This window comes from Macrobrachium nipponense, chromosome 2 (genome assembly GCF_015104395.2).
Source record: "Macrobrachium nipponense isolate FS-2020 chromosome 2, ASM1510439v2, whole genome shotgun sequence".
Lineage (NCBI taxonomy): Eukaryota > Metazoa > Arthropoda > Malacostraca > Decapoda > Palaemonidae > Macrobrachium > Macrobrachium nipponense.
Window position 1 is genome coordinate 98346333 of NC_087201.1, and position 18232 is coordinate 98364564.

Consider the following 18232-nt stretch of genomic DNA (forward strand, 5'->3'; position numbering starts at 1 on the left):
TGTTTCTCGTACAAATGTCTTATTTGATTCTGCAGTCAATTGGATGATTAGGGTACTGATTAATTACAGGTATTTCTCTGGGACCACTCTGAGGTACAGTGCTCATTGGTGGATATTGTGTGTGGTACTGTACTTGTGTACTTACATTTCAAAGAACCTACATAACTGCAATACGTTTATATCAAAACGTATGTTTGTTTTTTCATTCCTACACTGAAGGAATTTTGTTGAAACTGGGATTCCCATTCTTCCGTATAATGTTAGTAACATTATCTGGTAATAAAGATTAACACTGCTTTTTTTAATTACTTTTGGATCAGACTGCTAAATCATTAAATATTGTTATGGCTATGAAGTAAGTTTACAAACTAATAAGAACATTGCTTACGGGCAACGAACCTTTACAAGAGGAACCTCATCATACCTTTTTCTAATCTGCAAAGAAGTGTACCTGTTATAAAGGGCTTTGTCTTGGTGTATTTTATGAATTAAGTACTAACCGATAACTTGTATTTATAAGTACTTTTGGGTAGATGAAAGAAAAATATATTGGTGCTTCTTTGCAGACCTTACCCGCTGGTCTGCGTAGGTCCCGGTGACTCTACGTCTGCTGCAGACAAGCTGCATAAAATGGAGGAGTCCATCCGAAATTCTGGGTTTGAACCACAGATTCTTGCAATCGAAGAGGTGAACGATAAATACAGGTAAAGAGAAACGATTCCATTTCTATGTAAATTTATTTTGAGTATCATATCACTGTTGAACATTGCAATATTCACTTTAGTATGACAATTTCATTTAGCTAAGTTTTCCGTAACACCTCGTGAAGAATTTAGATTTAGTTGCGAGTTTTCTGAAGTAAGGGATGATGGTATTGTGAGTGTCTTTTTCTCAAGTGAAATACGTTGAACGCTCCTCGTATTAGCAATAGTCTCTGCTGACACAAAGCTAGTTTAATCTTAACATAAACAATTCTACCATACCCAGAAAAAAAAAGTTTTGCTTTCAACAATGGAGAGCGTTTTTAACAGTTGTATGTGAGAAAATCCCACGTGAAATTAAGTTATGGTAACTGAATATCTCCCCTCCCCCCAAAAAATAAACCTAATGACCATTGCTGATAGTCACAGTCTTTGCTGATAATTGTAAGTTACCTGACATTGAATTGCGAGGGCTAGTATAACTCAAGCAGTTCAGAATTCACATACAGCGGTGATGATAGGCATCAGTACTAAATCGGAGTACCCTTTTCAGAACCAGTTTCCCGTCCAACTACAAAGCTGTAGTTGACCCGAGTGCCGGAGTGTTATTGGCTGACAAGTGTATACAGGCGTTCAGGGTAAGATTCTGAATACAAACAATTATTGATGAAATTCAGCCTTGACTTAAGTAATACTGGTTTTAATTATGCAAAGAATAATTCTCTCTCTCTCTCTCTCTCTCTCTCTTAAATACTAATTTCCAATTAACACTGTTACTGACGTAAATGAATCCAAGTTCTTGTTGACTGAAGCTTCGTTCTTATTGACTGAAGCTCTGTGCCTCGTTTACTGAAGCTTTGTTTTTATTGACTGAAGCTCTGATCTTCTTTACTGAAGCTTTGCTCTTGTTGACTGAAGCTTAGTTACTGTAGCTTTTATCGTAAGACGGACCCTGGAAAGAAGTGCTCAATCTCCTCAGGGCTCCGTCTCACTGGTAAAGCGGTTCTTAAATTCTGAACATTTGGGCTCGTCAAGATGAATCCTAGCCAGAAATAAAACTACGAAAATATTAACGAACAATATAGGAACAAATGCAATAATGATAATTATGATTGTAACAGCAATGGCAATATAATAATCACAGTGTTGACGGAAATAATTATATTACAATATTAATAATGACAATTTGGAAGAAGGCCCTCTGCAAGGGCAGTAGTATTGAATACAATTGCTCCCACGGCATCCAGTACGCACTTTGCTCTCTGTACGTATTAATGTGTTTTTTCCTAGTAGGTATATTAGATATTTTGAGGTCTTGTATAGATGTGTTATGATTTTCAATGGTCACCTACGTACAGGGAGATATACAGTAGCCTAAATGATCATGCACGTACCTGGCTAGAAAGAGAAAGTCAGGGTGGTGGGATTTTTGAAGGGAAGCTTTAGAGAAAGGATGACAAAAGCTCACACGTACTTGAAATTAAATGAACGAAAATTTAAAAGTTCGAGGGTTTTTAAACCGCCAATGATGTTTTGCATATTTCATGTTATTTCAATTCTTCTCATTCCTGCCCGAGTCCGGAGTTGGCGGCCGTTGCCAGGGTGACCCTGAGTAAGGAAGATGACGATGGTCTTTTCTAATTATCCTTAAAGAGTTCCTGTAAAATTGTCGGGCTGACGACTGACTTTTGAAATAGATTTGTAGCACATCCATTTTGTATTGTCACTCATTTTTATGTATGTGTTGCATTTTATTATTTTTTTCCTTTACATTCTTTTAGACTCTTTCATAGATAATGTCGTTGTAGCATCTTTGAGGTGCTATTGCAGTAAAACAATTCATGTTAAGTTCTCTCTCTAGAGCACACACACACACACACACACCCCGTTCTAACCGGCCAATGTTTAGTTTTTCCAAGTTCTCTCAACTGCCGTATGAAATTGCTTGTATGAACCCACCTCGTTTGTAAGTTTTGAGCACTGGTGTATATAATGCTGCTTTGTTGTTAGTATTAAGTTTTTATTATTGGCATTTCTCAATTAGGAGATATTGTGCTGTTTGTATATATGTGGTGGTGTGAGGGACTCCGTGATCAAAATGTGGAGTGATTATTGATTTAATGTTTCTTGGATTTGGGAGGCATTCATCTTTTTGTTCCCTGACTACATTCCATTGTTTCACAACTAGAGTATTTCAGTTTTTTTTTTTTTTTTTTTTTACACTGATGTTACAGTGTAGGTAGGTAGTATATGACACTGGTCTTTCGTTTTACTGAAGAGAGAACGTGGTTAAGGTTCTAGCCCTCACATTTAGCGCTGTTATATTCAGTTCTCCATGCAGTGTTTGAGAACTTGACAAACCGCAGCAGAGTATGTTGTACTGATTACGGCATTGTCTTTTACGTTACGTTACTGCTGTGCCAGGTACTCCGATATACTAGGCCGAATTAGTGTTATTTTTATAATGCTAATTTGCCTGATTCCGCTTCACCAAAAGGGCCCTGTGAGACCAGCAATTTTATTTATCGTGTACACATGTAAACAGATATTCAAAGAATCTTACGGTGTATTGCATATTAATTTTCAAATCCAGACTTTCATATTCCACAGAAAAGGGAGTTATTTTATTTTATTGAGAGAGTTTTGGTTTGTTATAAACGGGAGCATAAATGTGGAGCTGTATAGATAAGGCTTCGGATATAATGAAGAGATGAAAATGACTTTCACGGTGAATAATGTGGCTATTTCAGAAGTGAATGTCTATTGTTTTTTTATTATTCTTTTACGTCGTTGACAGTTAAACACTACTCCCTCGGTTAGGTTACTGAGGTAAATGACGCACTAATGAGGTATTATTAATGGCCATACAGCTCACTTCCCATCAGGTAAACTTAATCAGTCCATAACTCTAGTCCCATCTCTTATATCACTATAGTATGCAATATGAAAAGGCCGAATATCTAACTACTTAATGAAATATAGTATCATTATAGTACATATAACTTATTTCGTATCGTAACTTGTTTTATCTAGATTTGCTTCAAGTTCATATATAAATTTTCGTATAATTTTAGTTCTTGGGGTAACTTGCTGAATTACCTCGTGTTATTTCCTTAAGGAGACTTTTCTGATAATGTACGTAGTCGCATTCTGGCACCATTAATCCAAATTTGTTGATGATCCAACATGTATTTATCTTCGGGGATTCATTTCTGTCGGAGGTCTTTAAATGTTATGGAGGAGTGATGTAGTGGTTCTCAAGGGTCACTTGTAAAAGAGAGAGGTGAGAGTGGTTGGTTATTTTGGTTGTCTTGTTAGGTTGTTTGGGTTTGGATGTTTTGTACATTTGCTATATCGTGTTTTATGTTTATTTGTTGTTGTTAAGATAGTGTGGAAAAGGTTTGTCTGTGGTTTTCCGTTTTGAGAGAGTAGAGTGATTGGTGTATGGGTAGCTAATGAATGAATTGCTAGTTGGCAGGCGGTTGGGTTTGTCTGCGGACCGCAGCAGTCTGTATTTGGCAGTTTTTGGGACAGTCTGGTCAGAGGTAGTGAGTTGCTATTGTATGTTTTCTGGATCGTTTTGATATTGTGTAATTGAGTTTGTTGTGCTTGTCAGTCTGAAGGTTATTGAGCTTGTGAGTTTCTGTTGTGTTTGATTTGTGAATTGTTGTGAACTCTTAATGTTGATTGGTGTTTGCTTGTGTTGGAATTGTGGTGTTTGTTGAGCTGTGTGAAGTTTTGGTGTCGTAGGTGTTTGTTTGTGTTAGTGATTTATCGTGCTTTGTATGGTCTTGGTGCTTGCTTGTTCAGCGGGAGTTGATGATAGTGATGCGGTGGAGTTGTTTTCCGACGACCATATTACGCTGAAAGCACAGCTTCTCGCCCTGATTGTTTCAAGTTTCCTGGTGAGTAAATGTTTGAGATTGTGTTTTTTTTTTCCTTGCTGAACCAGGTGTCCTGTTAGTAAATAAAGTAACGTAGAAGGGAAAGTGTTGCTGGGGGAAATTTGTAAACCAGGAGTAGTTAACGTAAATGGGTGAAGGTCTTGCTTGCTTTTTTTTTTTTTTTAGCTTGTAATCCCACCAGTGTTCCCATTTGATATTTTTTTTTATTGCGACGTACCTCAAAACTCACATTCTGTATCGTATTCCTACTGATGAAGATCAGTTACAATTTGCATGACTTGTCACTTAGTTAGTTTATTGACAAAACATACAATACGTTATGTACTAACATAAATTTATACAAGAGTACATTATTTTAGCTACAAAAATCATTGAGAACAAAACAGTTTTACACACACAATATGTACATACACCATATATATATATATATATATATATATAAATATATATATAGATATATATATATATATATATAATCTATATATTGTCCAAAACAAAACATTAAACCTATAAATGGTAGGTGAACACTCACTGATATAATCCCAGTACATCATGAATATACCTACATAAATCAGCAACTAAATCAGGCTCCACATCCATCAAATTAGCCACACTTGTAAAGTTCAACCTATTAAATCTTGTACGGCAACCGCCAGATAAGGGACAAGAAATAAGTACATGATTTTCTGATTGTACACTACTATTATCACAGTGGCAAGTTCTTGAATAGGTCGGGATTCTGCTCCATCTACCTGTCTCCACTTTCAGATTATGAGACATCAGACGCAAGCGTGTGAATGACACTCGGCAGAAATCTGGGACATACTAGGTAGTAGAATAAACCATGTACACTCAGGGAAGGGTTTAGCTCGGATACGTATGCATTGAATTTCGTGCCATTTTCAGCTCTCTGGCGTACTTATTGTGCAAACATTTCCAACGAATTTTGCTCCTCATTTTGTTCTAATATGTTTGCTAAAAACCTATAACCTGGAGTTCCGTTATCTCTGCACAAATCAAAGACGTAATTGGATGGCAATTCTTCATCTATATTTTCCCTCTTGGACACCAAAAAGGATTTCTGTTTTCTTATTATGATATCCTTTACGGGCAGAATACCTCCCTCCTTCATACATTAATTTAATACGCGTGTTCTTTCGAACACCAAGCATAACTTTTACCAAGTTATTATACTGTTTTTCTACGCCTTTAATATTATTAGTTGTCCAGGATTCACAGCTATATAACAGTGTTGACATTACCGCTGCATCGAAAACTCCTTTTTTATATACATAAGGCATTTGGCTGTTAGCCACACAAAAAATTTTAAACTTTTTTTACTACTGCCTCGGTACGGCTCTCGTGCAAACTAAGGACATCACCCAACTTGCCACAATCCACGAACCTCCCTCCGAGTGTATCTCACAATAATACTTTCTACATGTAAGTCTAATTGATCATCATTATTTATCACAAAAAATTAGTTTTTGACTCATTAATAACCATTTTATAATCAGCACAAAATTTGCATAATACTTTTAACTTTTTCTTGCACATTTCTCTACTTGTAGCTAAGATAACCGCGTCATCCATTAATTAGTAAGAGGACATTTAGTGCTCCTCAAAATCCATCGGAAGCAACGGCTTCCTGCAACATACGCACCAGCCTGTCACTGTATACAATAAACAATATACTTGTTGGAGCACCTTGTCGAACACCAATGGTGGCATTAATTACTGCTGACTTCAAAATGTGTTTAGTACATGAATACATTGCCTTAATTGCCATTAACATTCTCTTACCACATCCGTTTTCTTTTAAAACATCTATCATTTTGTTCCTAGGAACTCTATCGTATAACTTTTGAAAAATCAACAAATAAAAAGTACAATTTTACTCTCTTAAAACTAGCAAAATCACACAACAAGCGTAAGGCTAATATTTGTTCAATACAACTTTTTTTTTTTTTTTTTTTTTGGCACCTCCTTGACACTTATGTATATTACACCACAAACTTAAACGATTTAGAATTAAAATATCTTAAATTTTCGCTAATGAATCCATTATTGATATATCTGTAATTTCCACAAAGCATTTTATCCCCTGTCTTGAATATTAAAACTAATTTGCTAATACACCATGAAACTGGGTAACTCATACATACCAACGTCATATTAAACAAGATTAATATAGAACACAGCCAGTTCACAGGCAAGCAATTCAATATTCCGGGACAAATACCAATATATATAACTTTTATTTTTGTTTACTCCATTCAAGGCTTCTTAAAGCTCTCTCGTGGAGAAGGGATCATCGAGAACCGGAATATAAGGTACATTCTCATCATGTTCTATATTAAAATAATCCGTACTATCTACAATTTCCGGATTCAATAAATCTTCAAAATAATTTTTAAACGTCATATCGTTAGGCTGGTTACCCTCATCAGACTCTTCATCCCCTTTCCAATTGATAGACTTCCATATAAGTTTATTATCATTTGATTGAAGAATCCTAGCCCACCTAGGTTGATTTCTATCCCATTCATGTCCTGTAGATACTTGTTCCTTCTTACACCTCGCAGCAGTCTCGGCAATACAATCAAAACACGAAGTCAAGGCCATCTCCAAGTCGTTGCTATCTTCTACAGCTGGTGGGGGAATGAATATCTTGTAAAGTTCTTGTAAGCAACTCTACATTGATTTCTTTATAATTTAAAGACTTCCTTGCATAATTTTCCGCTGGCACTTTTTGTGCACAAGTAGATTGGTTAAGGGCAACTGATCGACTTACAAGGTCTTTAATAGCTAATGTGTTACTTCTTTTTAGCAATAAAGTAACCGATATCGGTGCATGATCTGACCCTTCAACATCCTGGTGAAAATGAAGTTCCTTTATTAAACTTAAACACGTCCTTTTAGCCAAACACAAGTCAGTTTCTGAATTCATCTTCTTCCTTGTATGTACGTTAAATTACCTTTAAAATTTTCATCTCGGAACTGGAGATTATTTATCATCACTAAATCATTATTACAAATATTAATAATGGCTCTACCATGATTATTAGTCACTACATCTAACCCCTCAGAATACTGGTATTTTCGACCGTCTTCATCCATAATACAGGGTGTTCCTGTTCTTCCGTTAAAATCACCCAACACGATAGTGTTGCCCGGGGAAAGTGTATGAGCAGCCAGTTTCCCCATGCAGAACTGGGTTGTAGTAGGGCGAGTCTTCTGGTGGTATGTAAATTCCGCCAAATTGAAAACTCGGCCACCAAGCCATCGGTAGCCATATTTGACTTTCGTCATCAGTATTTACATTTAGCACGTTGTTTGTCAAGTACTTCTTTAATAACATCACAATTCCTCCACTGCGAGGCCCTGCGCTAGATACATTTATATAAACGTCAAACCCAGGTACATTTAAATTACAACACTTCTTTGATTCTTGAATAAACATGACATCAAATTCCATTACAAAATTCAGAATGTGTTGATCCAATTTGTCCTTCAAATCTGCAATATTCCAAGAGCAAATTTTCAATTCAGTCACATTTTGTCTACCACTCGGAAAAAACGAGGACAAAATATATCAATAACCAGACCGTACCGAAGCAAGACACGATTTTTCCTATCGCAACTTACAACAGGAGCAGTATTGACAGCTTTATCTCTCTCTTCCTGAGGCGGGCAAATTCTTTTCTAATGCATGGGTGTAAATCCTTTTCAATGTACACTTTTGAGAAGGGCTCTCTTGCATTCTTCAAATTCTTTGCTACTGTAATAATGGAACCCGTTGTTTCTGATCCTTTACACCAGTTAACACCAGATTGCATTTCCTCTCCTTTCCATCCATGGACTCTATGAACAGTTGTTGATTGTGGATGATTGTAAATGCACCATCGAGCTTGCCTGATAGATATGCTGCTACTTTTTTCAGTTCCCGAATTTTTACAAATTCTTTCCTGGGATTCTTTATCTCCAGCAACAAAGCGGCATTGGTAGGATCATCTCCGCTTTGGTGATTTTCTCGTGGAGTTGTTACTAACGTGATGAGAGCTCTCTTTAATTGAGGATTGGTCATTCGATTTATTTCTTGGGGAGCTAATGCCTGTATCGCATCTGCAGTCAAGATTCATCTTCGTTGTTAAGGACGCGTTGCTAAGGCTTACTGCGCATTCGCAAACTGAAAAAAAAAAACATTGAGCAGTTTCCCAGTGCAGTAATTCAATACCCTAATTAATTTTACAATTTCACTGTACCAATTCACTGACTTCACTTTCTTGATCTTGAGCACTTTATATTTGGCATGAAGAAACCCGCATGCCGCAAATAGCCCAGGAACTGCGTAATTCCCCTAGGACATAGGTATAGACCGTAGGTTTGTTGACTTCTGACTTGAACTCAGCGCCACCTACATGGAGATTTATTCATTAACAATTTGGCAACATTACCGAACCCTGTAACGTCTTAAGTATATAAATCGGGAGTCCATTTCAAACGACGTCAAAGAAGTCTAGTTTTCGTGATGTGTATTTCACTACAGTCGTCTTTAACATACGCATATAGATTTTCTGTATAATTTGTAATTTCTAAGATGATAATAATTATCCCATTTTAATTAAATTTAATAACTGATGACAGAGATTCTCCAGTCGATATTTGAATTTCAGCATCATTTTCCTTTGCTGCTCTGGTATCCACTTTTTTTTTTTTTTTCCATCGTAAGCACACTTGTTTTGCCCTCTTCTATTTTCATGTTGAGCTTTATTGGTCATCAGTGGATAGCAGATTTTTTAATCTTCCCCAGGAATGAGAAAAGACTCTGCTGTCAGGGGCTACAGAGCAGCAGTAGGTTTGGTGTTATGCTTGAAAGACGTGGATATCTCTTCATCTTGGGAGATTTCCTTGTTGTTCAGGGGTTTTGAACAATCTTGTTCACTAAGGGAACTCAAGCCTCCTGTATGGGATGTTTCGCTTGTCCTGAGAAGCCCTCAATCAAGCTCCATTTGAGCCCTTGCGTCGTTCGTCTGACAGAGATCTGATGCTAAAGACAGTTTTCCTGTTGGCCTAGGCTTCTTCAAAGAGAGTGGGGAAGCTTCATGGCCTAAGTTATGATGTGAAACATACCAGGGGTTGGGGTCGGTGACCGAGTTTGTCCTGGAATTCGTGGGCAAGACCCAAAATACCTCGGTACAAGATGACAGATTTTCCTGTTTTTCTATTCCATCATTGAATGACTTTGTGGACAGTGACCCACAGGAGCTCTTACTTTGTCCTGCCAGAGCCTTAAGGTGCTACCTTAAAAGGACTCGTCATCTAAGACCTAGATATCGTAGACTTTTTGTCAGCACTGGTCGTTCTAGAAAAGAGGTTTCCAAGTACACTATTTCATTCTGGATACGTGAGGCAGTTAAACAGGCTTAACTCCTCACTTGATGGTTCTGTCTCTGAGTCTGTGCGGGCTAGAGCTTATGACGCCAGAGGTATAAGTTCTTCTCTGGCATTCAAGAAAAATTTTGCTGTTCATAGAATTTTGAGCGCTGGTTCCTGGTTGCGCCACCTGAAAGATGTTGCTCACAAATCTTTTGGACAAGCTTTCCTTGGGTCCTGTGGTGGCTATCCAACAAGTTGTGTAATTGATCCATTACCCCTTATGGGTATTTTGTATCTTAGCTATGATGAATGTGTGGAAGAAAGAATGAGTTGGCTGGTCTCTTTCTCAGTTTTTCCTTTCTTCTTCCTACGGGCGGGTTGAGGAATAGACATGTCATATACTGGACTGGTCTGATACAGGTGAGTAAGGTAGCCGTACTGAAAGCTGGTGTGTTTTTGATATTTGAAATACCAAACCCCCTATTCAGTAGCAAAATACTCCTCTCTCTACAGCAAGGGAGTGAGGAGTGGTAACAAACCCTTGTGAGTATATGATTTCTTTACTTGAACAGTCAAAATTTTCTTTGGTTCCCTGGTTGCAATGAATCTGCTCATATATCATTGTACTTCAACCCAGATGGCCGAGTTGTTAGATATCAGTTTATCTATCTTCTCACGGTCATGAGACCACCATCTCTAGAACTCATTCTTTTAAAAGGGGTGGTTAGATGGCTTAACTCCCACCCAGTTTAGGATACTTGTACCTCCCACCAAATATAAGTCTATCCTATAGTTAAGACCGAAGGTTTGTTCCGCATTTGAGCAAATGACAAATTTTTTAATCAATTTGTATTTTTCATAGCTAACAAACCTGAGGTCTTAACATATACTGCCCACCCCTAGCCGCCCCTCTCTCTGTTATAGTTCCTGGGTTGGGGAAAGACTAAATACGTCCATGGCGGTGCTGTCTCTGCTCACGAGGCGGTACTAAAACCTATCCCCGCCCCTTGTGAAACGTCATCAGTTACAAAAGGACCATATCTTTATGAAACAATGTTTACGATAACATTTTCATATAACTATTTTTGCGATGGCGTTTTTTAATATAAATTTTCCTCTTATTGCATGTTGCCGTATACTACGTTAAAGTACAAAGAATGCTTTTTCAAATGATATACGGCACATTACAATTACGATTACTTTCAAACCCACAAGCGCGCACAGAAAAGATTATCTATGCACACAAAAGTGTGCAATTACTTCATCCATTAACCTACATACATTCACGTTTCGTAGCGTATCTGACTAAGGGATGATGATAAAGAAACTGAGAAATGGAATAGAAAGCTAATGCTATATAATGCATAAATAAAATTGATAGGTGTTCTCTGAAATTTTCGAGGAATTCTAGGTCAAACAATGACCAAATTTTTTAAATTTTATGTAAATGTTTACCACATTTTTCCTACATAATTGTCCATCTTATATTTTGCCATATACCACGTAAAAGTACAAAGGATTCCCTTTCAATTTGTATATGACACATTACAATTACAATTATTTTCAAACCCATAATCGCGCACAGAAAAAATTATTTACGCACGCAAAAATAAAAAAGAAATTAAGCGTTCGTGGGAGATCTGAAATCTAGCCCCGTCCCTTGTGAAACGCCATCATATACATCCAGCCAGACTGACGAATACCTTTTTGTACTTTTTCCGAAAATATTATAATCGTTTGAGGCGTGAAGAATTAATACCTTTATGTATACAGTTTGTGTTATATGTAAACTTATGTGTTCGGAAGTATATTTATGTGATATGAAGTGCTAGTGAGAAATTTGCTGGAAATGTGTTCCCTGTATCATTTTCTTCATCATTTATGGACTTGAAGAGAATACACCAAACCAGTATATAAGTAAGTAAATAAATAAGTAAAGAATAAACTTATGAAGAAAGCTGGAGTAGCTATGTGTGTTCAAACTGGTATATTTTATGTGCAATAAAACAAGGCTTGGTGACTAAATGAGAGAATGGGTATTTAAAAAAATCAATCATGTGACCTCTCTACAGATTTTATCAATATTTTAAGAAAAACACCATGGGATAAGGATTAAATGTATAAAAACTAAGGGTTCTTTAAGTAATTCAATGGAGAAGCACCGAAAGTACGTGTTACTCTTGTGACGTCACAGTATTAGCCCGCTCCCACTGCTGAGTTGAGCAGACCCTATATACTTTGAATGGGCATTAAAAAACATCAAGCATATGATCTCTTTACAGATTTTATCAAGATTTTATAAAAAAAAAAAAAACTCCATGCGATATGCATTAAATGTATAAAAACTAAAGCTTCTTTAAGTAATTCAATGGAGAAGCACGGGAAGTGTTACTCCTGCGATGTCACAGTATTAGCTCCGCCCCCACTGCCGAGTTGAGCAGACCCTATATACTTTGACTCTGTAACCAGCTATCACCTCGTACGTGCAGGAGTTGCCAGATATCAAAAATTCCTTGCTTACAATCTTTGATTGTTTTTAATCGGTTGCCAGTTAGCGCTTGGAAATATCCTATTATTCAGACCTCATGTTTGTTAGCTATGAAAAATACAAATTGATTTAAAAATTTGTCATTTTATCGTATTACGGCGCTAATTGAAAAATTTGTTTCCCATGTAATAATATGTAGTATGGTAGATCATAAAAGAGTTTCAGTCTTCAGAGTAGATCTCGGAGTCCAAAAATATGGCCACCCCTGCGTTAGTAGTTAGTGACAGGAGTTGCTGATCTGCCATCTTTTGTTTTTAGATCCATGAGAGTTCTTGACTTTGAAGTGTGAGTAGTCAAGGCTTTGTATTTCTTGAGGGGTTAGGTGGGTTAAGGTTTGTCGGCATCAGTAATCAATTTGTGCTTCTTGCCTATGATTTAGTTTCAAGGCATTGTCAGTGTTGTTATTAACCTCTCTTTTTGTTTGTAAGTAGCTTCTCTTTCTAGTGCTCAACATGCTTTGTCTATCAATAGCCTCATTTGTTGCATATCCTAAACTTCCATTTATTATCAATATCCTTATCTCATTTCAGAAACTATACGTTAATAGCGGTGGCACTGTGTTGGACAACTGGCCTGTGACCTCAGTCATCCCAGGGGACATCATTGAGATTAAAGGGACACGAGGGAAAGACATTAAAGTAAAAAATGTTGTCATCTGCCCCGGGCCGTGGCTTGGTCCCTTTCTGGAGACACTTGGCTTAAAGATTCCCGTCTGGTAAGTTTGTCAGTATGATTTAATTACTAAAAGTAATGTTAGGAAGTCGACAAAATATAAGTTCCAACACAGGAAAATGACGCCATTTAATGAAATTTGTCGATCCTTTTTCTTGTTACATACACATCTTTGCCGATAATTTTATTCACGATGCTTGAAGCAATGTAAAGGCTTATCGAGGAATAAACTTGAAGTATACAACAGAGTGAAGACGAGATTAAGGGGAAAATAGACGAAAAGGAGGCTTATTGATCGAAATTCAAATCGTGTATGATTTTGGTTGTCTGATGATGCCAACCAGATGTTAACCCATGTTATAACTATGTAATACACCAATGATGAGAAATAAATGTGAGATGTCACAGTTAATCCTGCCCATACAGCATATAGTATCTCAATAATTCATCATATTATATGTATCTCAGTAAGTCTTGGTATGTTGTATGTACTTTTTTATGTAAGTAATTTTATTAACTCGCTCTACAGCCATTGGAATAATGATCTAAGTAAATGTTTACTCTCTAGGGCAGAGAAAATCGGCGTCTTTTATTGGAAAATCGTAGACGCAAAAATGCCGGGATTTACGTTCATCGACACCAGCGATGCGGATCATCATTTCTACGCATTGCCCGACGTTGAGTATCCTGGATACATGAAGGTTAGTTAAGCCAAAGGTTTATTTTAATGTCCCACAATTTCCTCAGGTGCTATTTAAGGTTTGTTTCTGTGCAACATTTTTTTTAAGTTAGATTCAGTTTGAGCCTGGGCTGATGTCTGTGAGGTTCAGAGATATCAAATACACAGTTTCTGGCATATATCTTTATATTACAAACAACGGTAACTGCTATCTCTGAGCCCTTGAAGCTTTCTTGAGTGTTACTAAAGGTAAATCTGTGAAGTTCCTTCTCCTCTTCAGAAAGCGCACACATTTATTTTGCTGCATCCTAAACTTTTTAGAAAACCTCCCGGATTTTCTGTTGTAAAAATAACATTAACTCAAAAACTTTCGTCTTTTATTCGTCTAATCGTATACGTATTAGGTATTAGGGAAATGATCTTCAGAACGCGCTTTGTCCAGGAAATCCTATTTGCGAGTAAAGAATTTGCTCTCTCTCTCTCTCTCTCTCTCTTCTCTCTCTCTCTCTCTCTCTCTCTCTCTCTCTCGGTTTACAGTATTTAAGGGAAAGAGGATGTTACAGTTATCTCAGACTTCTTTATTGTAGTGTAAGTGTCCTAGAAAGGGATAGAAAAATAATATAAAAATCATTCTGTATTGTGTCCTAAAAACATGACAGATAATAGCGTGAGGAAGGAAAGATGTGTTCAGCGTAAGTTTATGGAGCTTGAATTTTTTTTAACCTATGCTCTGGCTTCATCTAATTTCTCATCATGATATATGCTTACTTACAAATATATGTATTTTTTCAAATCAAGGAAAAGAGGCTTTTTTTTTATCTGATCTTACCAACCAGCTATCTGCGCTTGTTATATAGATCACAAACTTATTACCATTTAGGTTCCACGGTCTGGTGTCCTTGGAAAATTCTGTTCTTGGTCACATATTGCAGTCGATTGGGATAGGCAATACACATTTAACTATGTGATTTAAGAAAGTTATGACAGTGGTAATAAAATCTATATCGGAGTAGGCAGACCAAGGGGTGGTGTCACCCGACATGGGCCCAGGCAAAACTGGTGAGTCATTCATATTTACTCTCTGCTTCAGTTGACACCAGTCTTTGGTAATTATAAAGCAGGATTAGATGAGACAGTGATCTTAAGAAATAAGGTCACCTTCCAGGAATAGCCAGTTCATCCAGAATAATATCCGGTGGGGTTGTGAACACCTATCAGCAAAATTGGGCGTTTAACTATTAACGGTTGATTCTGGGTCGTTGTTAACGGGTTTGTATTGAGACGGTACTGGCTTTAGTCAAAGTAGAATGCCACAGTCTGTAGACTTCCTATCTGGCTGGAGTCAATCTCACTTTTCTATTCATGGTACTTGAATAGGGTTGCAAATATCCTGTTAATCCAACCCTCTTAAATTGTTAGATGAAAAGGGATTCATAACAGAATGTGTTCTTTCAATGTAGAAATACGGGAGGTTTTCTGCATCCCAATATGTGTGTGTGTGTGTGAGTGTGTGTTTTCTCACACTGGAACTTCACCCTTGCACTTGTGATGTTGCTTCCTTTTATGTAAAACGTTTTATTACTTAAATTAAGTAGTGTCACAAGTCAAGAATGAAGTTTTAATGTGAAATAAAAAAAATACCTACACAAATTGGGATACAGAAAATTTCTCTCATATATCTAGACTGAAAGAACACATGCCAATATAAGTCCATTTTAATCTTAAGTTAGAAATCCTTTTCTGACAGGATAATTTAGCCCTGTTAGTTGTAATACACACTGATCCTTTTCTATCATTATTGCAGTTGTGTCCCCACGTTGGACCCATGATAAACCCAAACGAGAGAGACAAGGCAGACATTTCTGGGTTACTACGACAAGGGAGGGAGTATGTTGCCAATTATTTTCCGTGTCTGGAATCGAACCCATCTGTAATGGAGTCATGCATGTATACGGTAAGTTTTATTCTTTGAATGAATTTTAAGTAGCATGTGTTATTGTAATATCAATCTTAATGATGTGTGCGGGTTTTATCAGTCTCGGTATCTTTAATCAGAAAGAAATTATGCTTGGAAAGAAATATTGCCAATTTATTTCAATAATTAGACAAGTTAATTCAACCAATTGACAGCTGACGCCTGATGAGGCCTTCATTTTGGATCGACATCCGAAGCACAAGAACATCATATTTGCAGGAGGATTTTCCGGTGAGTACAAATCGTCAATTTCAAACTCATTTGAACAAATTGTCCTTGGAGAAAGGAGAGGGTGACGATTGATAGGCTGGTTATACGCTCAGGGCAAATAATTTATTTTTAGATTGGCTAAACAATGATCTCCAATATTTTTAGACTGGCTAAACAGTGAGCAAATATCTGATTGGCACCATGCATATTGAGAATAAATTTTTTTTTTATTGTTTAAACGATGAGAGCAAAATCTTTAAGAAGGGGCGAACAAGGAGTGCAAATCAGTAACCCAGATTTGTGACCAACTTTTAAGTTGGTTAAAGAATAAAAAAAAATGGTCAAACAATAAGTAAAATCTTTGGACTTTTCAAGTAATAAGAACAAATGTCCTTATATTAGCTAAAGTGTAAAATACACCAGATTGGCTAAAAAAAAAAAAGTAGAATTCTTTGATGGGGCAAATAGTGGGTAATCTTTACATTTCATAAACAATCTATATTGCCAGTAGTAGAATGTATTTTGTATGTGGATTCATGTTCCAGCAATGGTAATGTTTTGAGGTAGAACAAAGATCTTTGAGTATTATGCTCTCATCGCTGCTGTATAATTCGTAAAACTTTACACATACTGTATATGAATAAAGCTTAATTTTCAAGCAGACATAGCTGCTGGATAATTAGTAAAGCTTTAATTTTCTTACTTAGGGTCGGGATTCAAAATAGCACCGTCATGCGGCGAGGCGCTGGCCCGGATGGCAATGGGACTAGATCACAAACTCGATTTCTCCAGTTTCAATTGCAGCAGGTTTACCCAGCAGCATGTGAGGAGTCGTTTATGATACTGCTCTGTAAAATGCCATTCAAAGTCTCTTAGTAGTTCTCAGTGTTCCATAAATGTTCAAGTTTCATACAGTGAACCACTCAAGTCTTATATCTTCCTTTTGGGTGAATTACTGTATTTTAAAATTTATGTTGATCTTAAATGTGGAGTTAGTCGAATGCTGTAATGGATTCAATACATAGCGTAATTAATTTTGGCTCAGGTGTTATTTACAGTGGCAATTCATCTAGAAGTTGCAGAAGCTCTCTGCAGCATGTCATCTGGACTGCATGGTGATTCTGTGAATTTAAAAAACAAAACTCACTTCAAGTATTAATGGTGGTATTCAATGGCATTGGCAGTAATTTGATGGTACAGAAATTCATACAGGCTATTTGGAAGTTAACCATCATGGGTGATGATCTAGTTCTTTGAGTTTAGATAATATATCAGACCAAGAGCATGAAATCTCTGTGTAACTGGTCTGCTTCTCAACTGAAATAAAGTCGACAAAAGTAACGATCACTCTTAAGCATCACCTTGATGATTAGCTAAGTCTTGCGTCCTCAGAGCCACAGGTGCTTCAGGATATAGTTCTCTAGTTTTTTTAATAGAGAGAAGTCTGTTCTCCAGTGCAAATGTCAGACATGCTGAATAGGTAATGCAGCAAGAGAGTCTATATTATAGACTTGTATGTGATAACTGTAGCCTACTGTGTTACACTGAGAGCACTTGCTATCCTAACAAAACTATATTACTTTATCATTATTAGAAAGGTTCACAATGCAGCATTTTTACAGTAAAGTACATTAATCTTACTAGCAAACTTACCCATCGTACGGGTGCAGAAGTGAAAAATTTATATGTACTATTTGTTCAGCAATATTAAAATAAGGGCTGTTACACGAATAGTCTCTCTCTCTCTCTCTCTCTCTCTCTCTCTCTCTCTCTCTCTCTCTCTCTCTCTCTCTCGTAATGTAATTCAAGGGACGATCACTGAACGCATAGAAATTCTTATTCATTGTTGTTTCCCCTCTTTTAATGATATTCTCTCTCTCTCTCTCTCTCTCTCTCTCTCTCTCTCTCTCTCTCTCTCTCTCTCTCTCTCTCTTAAAGTAAGTGAAGGGACGATCAATGAACGTAAAGAATTTCGTATTCATTATTGTTTACCCTCTTTTAATGATTCTCTCTCTCTCTCTCTCTCTCTCTCTCTCTCTCTCTCTCTCTCTCTCTCAATGTAAGTCAAGTAACGAAGACGGTGATGGGATTATCGGATTACTTAGCTCTCAAATCACAAATTATCTCCTCTCTCTTTCTCTCTCTCATTTTTCGATAGCAAGA

General features: G+C 36.9%; 1 protein-coding gene across 2 annotated transcripts in view; it reads left to right on the forward strand.

Moving 5' to 3' along the window:
- LOC135220836 (peroxisomal sarcosine oxidase-like) overlaps positions 1–17862 on the forward strand; it is a 35383-nt gene extending 17521 nt beyond the window's left edge. For both annotated transcript variants that reach the window (XM_064258396.1, XM_064258395.1), the window contains exons 4-10: positions 567–704; positions 1255–1339; positions 13064–13248; positions 13774–13906; positions 15689–15838; positions 16015–16090; positions 16777–17862. In XM_064258396.1, coding sequence (XP_064114466.1) covers positions 567–704; positions 1255–1339; positions 13064–13248; positions 13774–13906; positions 15689–15838; positions 16015–16090; positions 16777–16910 — 901 coding nt within the window. In that variant the 3' untranslated portion in view covers positions 16911–17862. The remainder of the gene's footprint in view (positions 1–566; positions 705–1254; positions 1340–13063; positions 13249–13773; positions 13907–15688; positions 15839–16014; positions 16091–16776) is intronic.
- The last annotated feature ends 370 nt before the right edge of the window (positions 17863–18232 follow it).